The 12818-nt window shown below is 39.5% G+C and overlaps 1 protein-coding gene across 1 annotated transcript; it reads left to right on the top strand.

The window, feature by feature from the left end:
• Nucleotides 1-188: 188 nt before the first annotated feature.
• Nucleotides 189-12591, top strand: cpt1b (carnitine palmitoyltransferase 1B (muscle)). Its single transcript, XM_039807977.1, has 19 exons — nucleotides 189-355; nucleotides 1596-1748; nucleotides 2525-2664; nucleotides 2854-3025; nucleotides 3243-3344; nucleotides 3863-4000; nucleotides 4090-4167; nucleotides 4500-4607; nucleotides 4715-4799; nucleotides 5118-5313; nucleotides 5402-5587; nucleotides 6340-6445; nucleotides 6534-6650; nucleotides 6785-6949; nucleotides 9665-9799; nucleotides 11417-11569; nucleotides 11693-11806; nucleotides 11899-11991; nucleotides 12081-12591. Exons 2-19 carry the CDS (start codon nucleotides 1608-1610, stop codon nucleotides 12213-12215), a joined length of 2364 nt encoding a protein of 787 aa, XP_039663911.1. The 5' UTR covers nucleotides 189-355; nucleotides 1596-1607; the 3' UTR covers nucleotides 12216-12591.
• The last annotated feature ends 227 nt before the right edge of the window (nucleotides 12592-12818 follow it).

Here is a 12818-nt window from a genome sequence, read left to right as displayed (position 1 = left end):
TTGCTCTCACTAACATCCTAACACAGCACTGCAGCAGATTCAGTTACATAGCAGAGACCTTAAGGCACATGAAGTTAGGCTCTGCCTGTTTTTGGTGTCTTGTTACAAAAAAAGAAGCATGTCACAGGGGAGAGAGTGAGAGAATGGTGTTGGGGAGTGGGGGAGAGAGGGAGGGGTGGAAAGCACATGGGAGGACAGCTCTGATCTCACTACCTGAGGAAAGGCACACCAAGGGCACTGGAGTCACACAGAGTATACAAGCCTGAGAACAGAAGAATTTCACTGCCTCACTCACACAAACCAAAGTCACGGCTTTCATCTGCCTGGGTGGATTATACTGATTCTGTTCTGACAGGTAAATTATGAGTCTGTTTTTATTTAGAAATCATATTCATTTCTGCATGTAGTTGTGTTAGCTGCAGAGGTTTTTCTGCTTGAAAAGTGTAGTGTAAACTCCATGTTTTAATTACATAAGAGTATAACAAGTCAAACAAATTGACCGTTAAGCGTTAAGCCTAGTATGTAAAACAAAGTCATGGGGAAATCATGATGAGCAAGTTTAATAACACAGTCAAGGTGTGACCAATACATTTTCACTCATAGTTCAGGTGTTGAAAATAAAATCAAATCAAAAATCAATTATAACCTTCACATTGTCGAATAGATTCTCACAGTGTTAATGCCAAACTGTTTTGCATTTATCTGTTGGTTGTACTCTGTGTTTATATTTTCATGCCCATCTGGTGTACTGCTATATCTGGCCATTGAACTTTGTCCCACTTGGTGACTGTTCAGTCATATGCCATGGAAAAAGAAATCCTAGACCCGTCATCCTGGCCATAACATGGAGTGGTTAATGAACTTCAGTTCAGAACTTCAGTTCAGAATTCCACAAGGTCATTGCATTTAAAACACAATAAATGAACCCTTCCAACTTTACAATATACGTTTTTATGCTCATATCTGCTATATCAGTGGCCTTCCCTATCACATTATGAGCAAACAGTACAGATCGTACAACTTTCCTTCCAATAACGTCCCCACTGTGAGTCCAATCTGTGAACATCTACCAGTTTTTACTCTATATGTTATAATTGGTAAAAAAAAAAAGAAAAAGAAAAAAAGAAATAGACCTCAGGTCACTCTTACGTATTGGCATATTAATAGAGAATTAAATACCAAAGGATTCTAAAACTAATGCATGGTTCAAAGGATCTCTGAAGCAGAATTCTTCCCATGATGAATTGATGGGAATAACAGATTACTCTCTGATCTTTAAATACTAGAAGATATGGGGTGTATATATTGAGAACTAGCATCCAGAGCTGACACAAAACAACTTACATGACATTAAGCATAGGCAACCTTAAAATGAGCTTAAGAGTTGATGGACCTTAAAAAAAAATTCATTTATTTTATATTTCAGAATCAGAGATTTTGAAATATGTATTGATGATACACACTTTACAATGAAACAGTAATATTTCTATCAGGACCCACATTTTTTGATTCATTTTCAACATCATTGTCATAGTCATTATTTCCAGTCAGAAAGCTGATGACTTCAAAAAGCTTCCTTTTGATTTCCATGTAAGTACTATCCAGACATGGCTGAAGCGCATCAGGCAGTGGGCTTCCAGTTCACTGTGCGCCCAGATGGTGTGGACGTTAAACTGAGTCAAGAGGTCATCAAAAACATCTACCTGTCTGGAGTGACAGCATGGGAGAAGCGAGCCATTCAATTCAAGGTACAACAGTAGCCAAAACTTCAGACCTAACTTTGGGTATAAGTGTCACTCAATAAGTTACAAAAACACTTTCAAGTGTAGCATTTTAGATCTATAAAGGTGTTTCCAACACCTGTGCATTGCCATTAACTCATTATTCATCGTGAACAGAACATAGAAGATTAATCTTGTGTGTGTGTGTGTGTGTGTGTGTGTGTGTGTGTGTGCGTTAAATATTGCAGTGTATCAGTTGAGATGGTGCTAAGTTTAAAGACTTAACACTCAGTTTAATCAAGAGATGTGGTCTTTTTTATATCTATAATCTCAATCTTCTGTACTGTGACTAATAACTACAGCTGTTAAATAAATGTAATGAACTAAAACGTACATTTATGTATGTCCCTCTAAATGGAGTACAAATATAAAGGAGCATACAGTTAAAAAAAAATGGATGTTTCTCAAAACTGCACTTGTGTAACATGTAGTTGTGTAGTAGCAAAATAATAAAAATGTATATTTACTAATTTTCATGAGTTGGGAGCAGTTCCCCCAGATTTTACTTTATAACCCTTTTAGATTGTTTAATTCCACACATTTTAAAGAGGTATTTCACCTAAAAAGACCCAAAAGATTTGTTTTTCTGACTTTTCTCTCACATTCTCATAAATAAACTAGAATGTTCATCATCTCTTGACCCCTGAGGGGTTTAGCTCCCCGGGTTGAGAATCAGTGCAGTACAACACCACAAACTATGAGCTCAGAAATGACCATAGTTGTGTGTTTTTTTACATTCACAGAATGGTATATTGACTGGAGTCTATCCTGCCAGCCCGTCCAGTTGGCTGATAGTTGTGATCGCCATGATGAGTTCCTTGTATATCCATATAGACCCTTCTCTAGGAATGATTGACACAATCAAGGACAACCTACCACACAGGTCAGAAATCTCCTGCAGCAGTATTATGTCTTCCCTTGTTGTGGTTTAGTTTTCACGTATTCTACTAGACCTTTAGGTGTACTTAGATTAACTATGAAGTCAGCTATTTAAAAACAAAGTTATTCTGCATTTCAGTTTGATTTCATACCCTAATGCTGACAAAGGCAGTGTTGTTCCTTTTCTGAGCAGAGACTATATATCAGTGCAAACTCGAGCGGTGCTGAGCACCATCCTGTTTGCCACTGGGCTGTGGCTGTTCCTCATCTACCTCTTGAGATACACTCTCAAAGCTCTACTCTCCTACCATGGATGGATTTTTGAATCCCATGGAAAAATGAGCACATCTACCAAAGTGTGGCTGGTACGTTTGTCCTCCGATCTTTCTCTCACTCTGTCTGAATCTTTAATTGTATGTGTGCCATTACTGTATATAGTCTGACTACAAGTACACCATCTATTAAATCTTGGCGTCCCTCACTCAGTTCAGAGGGTATAGTCGATTCTTGTTTGTTATTAAGAATCATCTAGCATACTATAATATGTGTATGATGTTCTGGGTGTTGTTGTTTTTTTACCAGAGTCTGGTGAAGATGTTCTCTGGGCGCAGACCGCTGCTCTACAGTTTCCAGGCCTCCTTACCCAGACTCCCTGTGCCCAGTGTGGATGATACAATTCACAGGGTGGGAAATGATAGAGCCCACAGCTCTGGGATTAAAACCTTTCTTCAGTCTATTAGTTCTAGTTTTGATTATCCTAAACCTTCTGCCAGAAGGCAGTGGTTCAAACAGGGAGAGGCCAGGGTGTGTGCTGTCCTTGTGAATACTGGTTCTTGCGAGAAACACACTAAATGCATGCATGTTATTATATATCTAAACATCACCATTTGTAATTTCATCTCTGAATAAATTTAACAACTAACTGCCTTTTACAACTTTTACAACTACATTTAAAGTGCTGATATTATGCTTTTTTGGCTTTTCCCCTTTCCTTTATTGTGTTATATATCTTTTTGTGCATGTTATAGGTTTACAAAGTGAAAAATCCCAAAGTCCACCCCAAAGGCACTTACCATCTTCCAGAGAAAACATTGTTCACAAACTGCTCCAAACAGCTCTACTGTAGTCCAGCCTATATTTCCGTGTTTTCTACATAACACTGCTCCTTTGTCCTGACAACACACACCACGTTTTCCCCACAGTACCTGGAGTCAGTCCGTCCTCTGCTGGACAGTGAACAGTACAGCCAAATGGAGATTTTGGCAACTGACTTTAAAAATTCCAAAGCAGCCCAGCTGCAGAGATATCTAATCCTAAAATCCTGGTGGGGGACAAATTATGTGAGTGGTGTTTACCAGTGATACAACATTGGAACTCAAATTCAATTGAATCCTAATGTTATACGATAGTAATGTGTTATCTTCTCTAGGTAAGTGACTGGTGGGAGGAGTACATCTACCTCAGGGGCAGGAGTCCTATCATGGTGAACAGTAACTTCTATATAATGGTAAGATAGACTGTCACTAGGTCACTAGGTTTTACCAGTGGAGTTTATTTTTGTATTATATCAATACAGAAATTATACAGTAAAATGTAAGAAATAAGTATGTAGAATATGATTATTTTACGAGAACTAAAAAAACATTTTATTTTCGAAACTTCACCTCGCCAAATGCCAGTAACTAAAATAATTAATAATAATAATAATTATTATTATTATTAAATAATATTTGGAATAAATGTCTCTTTTTGTGATTTGTATTCGTGCTCTGCTTTCTGTCTATTGTCTGTATGTGTTGACTGGATGTGTCTGCTTCGTCTTTGTGGTGAATGTGTTAGGACCTCTTGTACTTGACCCCAACACACCGACAGGCTGCACGGGCAGGGAATGTGGTTCATGCCATGCTGCAGTACAGACGCAAACTGGAACGTGGTGAACTTGCACCGGTATAAGGCTTGCCATGACTTTACTACCACTCTTCTCTAACCTACAGTATTTAAAATCATACATAGATCACATTTCTCTGTGATTTCATTTTCTCTTTTCTTCTCAGCTGAGGGCTTTGGGGACCGTTCCTATGTGTTCCACTCAGATGGAAAGGATATTTAACACCACCCGCATCCCCGGGATTGAAACAGGTAAAAAAACTGCTCAGGTCTGTACAGAAAATCAACACCCAAATGCATAAAGAATAGCTGGGTTAAAACAAGATGTAATTTCCACCAAGTGTTAAAAGTGGAATACATGCTTTGACATCACTAATTGAGGTCTGAACAGAAGTGCAACTGGCTTTAGTGTTTCAGTGTTGATTTACCCTCTAACAGTAGCACTGCAGGTGCTCAGGATTAGGAAGGTGGGATAAAGGGAGCATTTATCAATCTGTTTGTACTAAAGCGCTAGGCCTCTTATTTCGTCCTCTGTCCACACTTCCTTTTCTTGTTGGCCCTTCCCTGCAGATACTGTTCAGCACCTGACTGACCGTAAGCACCTGGTTGTCTACCACAAGGGCCGTTTCTTCCAAGTGTGGCTGTACACTGGAGGGCGCCACCTCTTACCCAGTGAACTGGAGACACAGTTTCAAAGAATCCTCAACGATACATCAGAACCCCAGCTAGCTGAACTTAAATTAGCTGCCCTGACTGCAGGAAACAGGTCTACAATCACACACATGCACAGGACACGTATGCACTAACACACAAAATAAGATGGAAAGTTGCCTTACTCTGACATCCCCTTCTAGAGTTCCATGGGCTCTGGCTCGGGTTAAATATTTCAGCCAGGGAAGAAACAAAGTGTCCCTAGACGCCATTGAGTCAGCTGCCTTCTTCCTGACACTAGATGACGAGCCGCAGGGTTATGACCCTGCAAACACCAAATCACTTGACAGTTATGCCAAGTCCCTGCTTCACGGAAAATGTTACGACAGGTAGGCAGAGAAGTCTACGACGGAGTATTAGGGCCACCTGAGGTAAAAAATAAAATAAAATATAGTAATATATGAACATTGCGAAATTACAGTCAGAATTTTATGAGAATAAAGTAATATTACGATAATAAAGTCATCACTTTAGTTTTTCAGATTTTCTGATTAAAGCTGTAAATTTACGAGAAAAAAAGTCGGAAAAATTGTGTTTTGTTTTTCAAGGACATGCTTCAGGCTTGGGCAAAATGGATTCCTCCCCTTTGAATAGACCGCTGATGAAGACAACGCCTTACAGTCAACCCCTACCATCCATTTCCTCCTCCACAAGAGACAATTTCCTCCAAGTCTATGTAGTTCTTTCTTCTGAACAGACACAGTTTCTTGCATATTCTTTTCTAGGCTACTTATGATAATGTGCATGTGCTGATGCGCCAAAAGATTAGGTATTTTCGTAGGCCTATTTGTGAAACCTATACTTAAGTACAACTTCACAAAGTGCTCCACATCTCTCATTTTAACACGTGACTATTCTCATAATATTACGACTTTATTCTCGTACAATTTTAACTTTAATCTCGTGATGTTCACATATGACGTTTCCTCGTAACGTTACAACTTTATTCTCGTAATTTACATTTTTTTTCCCTCAAGGTGGCCCTAATATGCCGTTGTAGCTATTGGCTGCAGCACTACTTAGATTTTAAGTGATCTGTTTCCCTTATAAGAATTCGTTGAGACTGTTCTTTATTTCACAGGTGGTTTGACAAGTCTTTCACCTTGATTTCTTATCCAAATGGAAAAATGGGTGTAAATGCTGAACATTCTTGGGCTGATGCGCCAATTGTAGGACATATGTGGGAGGTATTAAAATGTGTGCAAATATTGTATTTTTTAAAACAATGATTAAAAGTTTGCAAATATCTTCAGCCAGCATTTTCTGTTTGTGTAGTATGTCCTTGCAACAGACTGCTTCCATCTTGGCTACACAGAGGAGGGACACTGTAAAGGGGATGTGAACAAAGGCCTGCCTCATCCCACTCGACTACAGTGGCAGATTCCAAAGGAGGTACAGCAGAGCCTTAAATCATGTATTGCCATTGACCAATTCAATTTGCATTTATTGGTATTTGCTGTATTAGCTTTGTTTTTATAAAAAAAAAAAAATCAATCAGGCTATCCTTCTGTTTTCCCCTCTATTAGTGCCAAGACGTCATCGAGACTTCCTACCTGTCAGCCAAGCAGATAGCTGATGACGTGGACTTCCATGGCTATCTGTTCACTGAGTTTGGGAAAGGACTGATCAAGAAGTGCAGAAGCAGTCCTGATGCCTTCATTCAGCTGGCCCTGCAGCTGGCACAGTTCAGGGTAGGGCTGCCATCGCCATGACATTACTAACATTATTGGCTAACACTTTATAATAACCATCATTAACGACTGGTAAATTAATAGTTAAACTTTTGTTTGCAATGTTATAATTCATGTTATTTTACCATTAGTTTAGTGTAATATGAAAGCCTAATTTATTAATTTAGATAGTTAATATATTTGTCAGTGGTTGATAACTGTTTTGTCAGACCATCACATTTGAATGGCGTTTATAAAGTTGGAACTAATGCTTATGCTTACAGTTTATGAATAATAAGTGGTTTACAAGCATCAAACATTACTTTGGCCCCATTAAATATATGTTTGGTGATGTATAAAAGAGGTTGGGTTATTTTTAGTTGATTATTTGTGCACTGACATCTAAATACTGTTTATAGATGCTTTACAAAGTATTTATTAACCACCAACAATGTATTACAATCATTAGTTGAAACTTTATAGCCATCCAAATAATGTTTATTGATGGTTTACAAACAATTTCTTAAAGATTTACAAATCATTTGATAATCATTAACACATAAAACATAATACTGTATGTCAAATGTTATATGTGCAGCAATATACTGTTAAAATAACATACATTATAGCCATACTAATAATTAGGTAACATTATTAATCATTTCATTGTTAACAATAACTATTTATTCAAGTTTAAGTAAAGTGACTATATGTAACTCAGTTTGGGTTGATTTCAGCGGCCCCTTTGGACAAAAGCGGAAGTGTTTCTATTACACCTGCTGTCGTAAAAGAGGAGTTAGCGTTACGGGGAGGTCATATAGTTGCAATGAATGTTTTGCTCAAACAGATAATTAATTTACAATAAGAGCATACATATGTTACAAATGCACCGTTGCGTTTCAAGTGTTGCATGCGGTAACTTATGGTGTTTTTCCATTACATGGTACCTGCTCGACTCGCCTCGACTCTACTCGCCTCGACTCGACTCGGCGCACTGTGCGTCCCTTTTCTATTGCAGATTTTAGTACCGCCTCAGCGTGGCTGGTTGTCATAGCGACTGCCGTGGGCGTAGCTTGGTAGCGTTGCATTCCCCCCCCGACTCATTTCCTGGTTCTCCTTCGGACAAAAGCGGAAGTGTTTCTATTACACCTGCTGTGAAAAGAAAGAGTTAAGCGTTACGGGGAGGTCATATAGTTGCAATGAATGTTTTGCTCAAACAGATAATTAATTTACAATAAGAGCATACATATGTTACAAATGCACCGTTGCGTTTCAAGTGTTGCATGCGGTAACTTATGGTGTTTTTCCATTACATGGTACCTGCTCGACTCGCCTCGACTCTACTCGCCTCGACTCGACTCGGCGCACTGTGCGTCCCTTTTCTATTGCAGATTTTAGTACCGCCTCAGCGTGGCTGGTTGTCATAGCGACTGCCGTGGGCGTAGCTTGGTAGCGTTGCATTCCCCCCCCGACTCATTTCCTGGTTCTCCTTCTCCGTAAACAAAATGAAATCAACAAGATAGTTGACTTTTACTGCTCCAGATTTCCCATCGTGGTCAGAAAGAACAGGGGAGACACTTTGTTTCTCTCACTATATGACTCTAGAGTCACTACTCGCTGCGGAGCTAATCGCTGGCACTCTCTCACTTCTCCCTCGCTCACCAGCTACACACACACACACACACATGGCGACTCGACACACACCAGCGCACAAGTATAAACATCAGGCCACTTGTATGCTACGGAGAAAGCTCTGCGCGGAGCCTCCGGCAGCAAAAAAACACTGCTGGCTAAACTATTTAAAAATGCCGTCTGTCGCTAGCAATGCAGTGACGATTCTTTCCGACCAATCTGTAGCCTGTAGGGTTTCACGTCACCTTCTCGGCTCGCCTCAGCTCGCTTGGAACCTCGACTGAGGAGGTACTAAAAAAAGTACCTGTTGTGCATGTACCAGGTACTTTTTTTCGTAATGGAAAACCAAAAAAGGCGAGTAGAGTCGAGGCGAGGCGAGTAGGTACCATGTAATGGAAAAGCGCCATTAGCCTACTGTAGATGTATCGTGAGCTAAACCGAATATCACTTTCACTGTGTCACGAGCCAAAGCAATAAGAGATTGTTGTAGCAACCAACGTGATTTTGAACGTCGGTTTTGAATCATTTACAATCCCGTAATTGTCTCCATCTGTTGAAAGACCGACCGAGATTGACTCGGTTTCGCCCGATGTCTCTCACTTCCCTTTTAGCTTTTAGTTGTTCTTAGTTTAATTTCCTTCTTTCCTGTGATGGTCCTGCCCCTATCAGCCATAACTACAACAGATAACTTCTAAAATAAAATTAAAGTACAATTAGGCCTACATAAAGATATCTCCTTCTACCTTTTACCTGCATACTCATTAACACAGGCTTTTCCGGTGTTCAGCCGAAATCTGTGACCAGTCAGAATGTGTGCTCTGTAGCGCCGTCTACCTGCCGTAAATCATTTTGTGGGGAAAATCTGACCAGGCAGAGACATTAATAAAAACCATTTAAAAAAAAAAAAGTTCATTTGTGATCATCAGATGGAACATTACACAGTTTCAGAAACATTTAAAAGTTACAAATAGTCACTTTATCAATTTACCATTTATTATTGATGGTTATTATAAAATGTTACCCATTATTGCTTACTGTTGTCTTTTGGAAGTTTGTTTACATCATCCACCATCACTAAATGACTTAAATCCATCTTCCTTTTAGGACCAGGGAGTGTTTTGTCTGACGTACGAGTCATCAATGACTCGCATGTTCAGAGATGGTCGGACAGAGACGGTACGCTCCTGCACTTCTGAGGCTGTTGCATTTGTCAGAGCTATGGAGGATGCAGGTGCAACAGTAAGCAGAACACAACCACACACAAAAAACACTTCAAATAAATCAGCAGCACACAACATAAAAACAAGGATCGAGGTCAGTTGAATTAAGTTCTGTGGGTTTAAACAACGGTTAATTGCTTAATATGCATTTGTAACAATGGATTAACAGACGAGTAATTTGACTTTGGACATATCTGGTGTCAGATTTGTAGGTTATCAGGATCAGGCTTACAAATTCACAATCTGTGACATGGTGTGCATCTGCACTGTTGCGATTTCAGAGAATGTAGACACAAGTGCAAAGACAGCAGGCATAATAGAGGTTGACTACACGCACGCACGCGAACAGAATCCAATACAAACACCCTACCCACTGTAAGGGCAACACAAAGACTAAATACACAGGGTAACGAGGTAACAAGAGGCAGGTGACACAAGGGCTGGGAATCAGGTGAAAGACATCAGACAATCACAAAGGCGGGAAAACCAAAATACAGGAAGTAAAACAAGACAAGACAAGACAGAAAACCAGACTACCAAAATAAAACAGGAAACAGAAACATAGGCTACACAACCATAACTTGCACACTTACTGTTGAAAGTACAAAAGGGCACATTTTAATAGGGCAGGCTGTGAGAGGTCACAGTGTGCTGTTTAGGACTTGGTCACCAGGACCTGCAGAAGGGACATTGTGTCTCTGCATGTCAGTGTCACAAAGTAGAAATTTAGCTCCTTTAAATCCCCAGGCTTGATACACATACCCAGACGGTTTTAGTTTTAAAATGGTCTATATGGATTTTTTTTTTTTATGCTGCAGCTTGAGTGTTTTGGTACAGTTGGTTTTACACCTGATGCGAACCGTAAAGACCACCTTTTCAAGTGGACTTGGGCATGGATGTCTTCACACTTATCAAACGAGCAGGACTTTGGAGTCAACTTTAGGATCCGGGCCTTGGTCCCTTATGTAAAAGCCCCCCTTACTGCCTTAATATTCCATTATATTTTTATACTTTGAATTGTTACTTGTATTTTCCTTCCCATAAATAAAGGTATTTCCAACATAAATTGGTGCATAAAAAAGATCAGAATGCAGAAAATGGGTTTGAAGCTGAAAATGTCCTACCCACCACTTTCATACGTTTCCCCAAAAAGGCCCATTCAGAGCCGGGGAAAAAAATTATGTGTATATATATATATATATAATTAGACTACACCCCAATGTTAAACCCAAAGTTACGCCCTTGAAATGTGAATTAGTGGACATGTAGTTGACAATAAAAAATAAAAAAGGAAGATCCCATGTAAAGCAGTCTGTTCTGAAAAAAAGGGACTACAGTCTTTATGCTGATGGAGGCCGGGAAGTGGGCTGGTGTGTTTGGGAGGTGTCCTCAGTGTCCGTGCCAGGCAAGCAAAGAAAACACAACAACCCAAAGCAAAACACCACACTCAAACTATAAACAGTAAAAATATGAAGAAAAAAAACACTAGCTGCCTGGCTACACTTCCATCAGCACCCTGGAGTCTGGCAGGGTTGAATTGAAACTTGCATTGTCAAAAATACGGTCATTGTAATATACATGTGTTAATGTACGAGCCTGGATGCTATTCTTTTGTGCCGGTTGTTTTTGTGATCAGAATGCCCAGAGACTTGCCCTGTTTCGGAAGGCAGCAGATAAGCATCAACACATGTATCGTCTGGCCATGACTGGCTCTGGTATCGACCGTCACCTCTTCTGTCTCTACATTGTGTCCAAATACCTTGGTGTCGACTCGCCATTCCTTAAGAAGGTTAGAACTATTATCCTTCATCATCTCTTAATCGTTTTATTGGTTTCTGATTCACATTTTTTCTTTTAACTTACTTATCACAACCTTCTCCTTACTTATCTGCCATAATATATTTGCTTCTAGGTGCTTTCAGAGCCCTGGAAGTTGTCTACCAGCCAAACTCCGCAGCAGCAGCTTAATTTAGTTGACATCAACAAATTCCCTAAATATGTGGGTGCTGGTGGTGGATTTGGCCCAGTGAGTTCAATTGTTTTATTTTTCAGAAATGTGCACAGTGATCTGGAAGCGTTTTGTGCAGTAATATAATAGCATCTTTTGTCTACCTCTAGGTAGCTGATGATGGTTATGGTGTGTCTTATATAATTGTTGGGGAAAACCTCATCACATTCCACATCTCTAGCAAGTTCTCCAGTCCTGACACAGTAAGAGCACGAAGAGCAATGCATAGATTCATGTGTATACCGTTTATGCTATCTTTCAAAACTCAACACTATTTCTCTGTGACCTGCAGGACTCATGCCGGTTTAGTCAGCACATTCGTAAGGCCATGCTGGATATCCAAGCACTTTTCAAGCCTGAAAATGATAAGAAGACGGTGGAGCACACTGAGCATGTACAGCTGGAAAATGGGAAAAAGCACATATAACAGACACTGTGATGAGTGGTATGCTGGATTTGGCTCCTCACATACAACCGGAGTCTCTTTGTCATGCTTCAGCCATAAAAAGAAAACAAAGTTCTGGTGACAGGTTGCACTTAGGATCTTTTTGCTTTTTCAGTGGGTCACATTATATGAGCTGGTCATTCCACTCAGCCAGACTAAAGGCATAATGTTACTTCTCTAATTTATTTCTATTTTATATTGTACCTTCCAGAGCTGTTGATTTGGTGCTGCGGGAAAGATGTAATCTTTCAAAGTTTGTTTCTTCTCCCTTTTTGTCAGTTTATGCCATATACTGTATATAAAGCTAATCTAATCTGAAAATATGTCTGCTTAAAGAACTCAGTACTGTTTGAAACTATCCGTTGTCACATGCAAGTATTTATGAATTGCTGTTCATTTTAAGTTGTCATTATACATCAGTTACATAAAGCTCACCATCTGTGGCTTTTGCCCAATTTAAAATGTAGTCCTACGAATCACTAGAAATTAATTAATCATACTGGAAACTGATAAATATTTTTCTATTCTTTACATATGACCAATCGTATAAACGCTTTCAATACATCAAAAATAGACACAGAAAAA

Source organism: Perca fluviatilis, chromosome 8 (genome assembly GCF_010015445.1).
Source record: "Perca fluviatilis chromosome 8, GENO_Pfluv_1.0, whole genome shotgun sequence".
Lineage (NCBI taxonomy): Eukaryota > Metazoa > Chordata > Actinopteri > Perciformes > Percidae > Perca > Perca fluviatilis.
This window is presented reverse-complemented; position numbering and strand designations above follow the sequence as displayed.

Bases quoted from the DNA above. Each gene is read 5' to 3' on its own strand.
- cpt1b (XM_039807977.1), top strand. From the start codon at position 1,608: ATGGCTGAAGCGCATCAGGCAGTGGGCTTCCAGTTCACTGTGCGCCCA. The intron at 6,950-9,664 runs GTAGGGCTGCCA...TCTTCCTTTTAG, and splicing joins TGCAGCTGGCACAGTTCAGG to GACCAGGGAGTGTTTTGTCT. The intron at 11,807-11,898 runs GTGAGTTCAATT...GTCTACCTCTAG, and splicing joins CTGGTGGTGGATTTGGCCCA to GTAGCTGATGATGGTTATGG.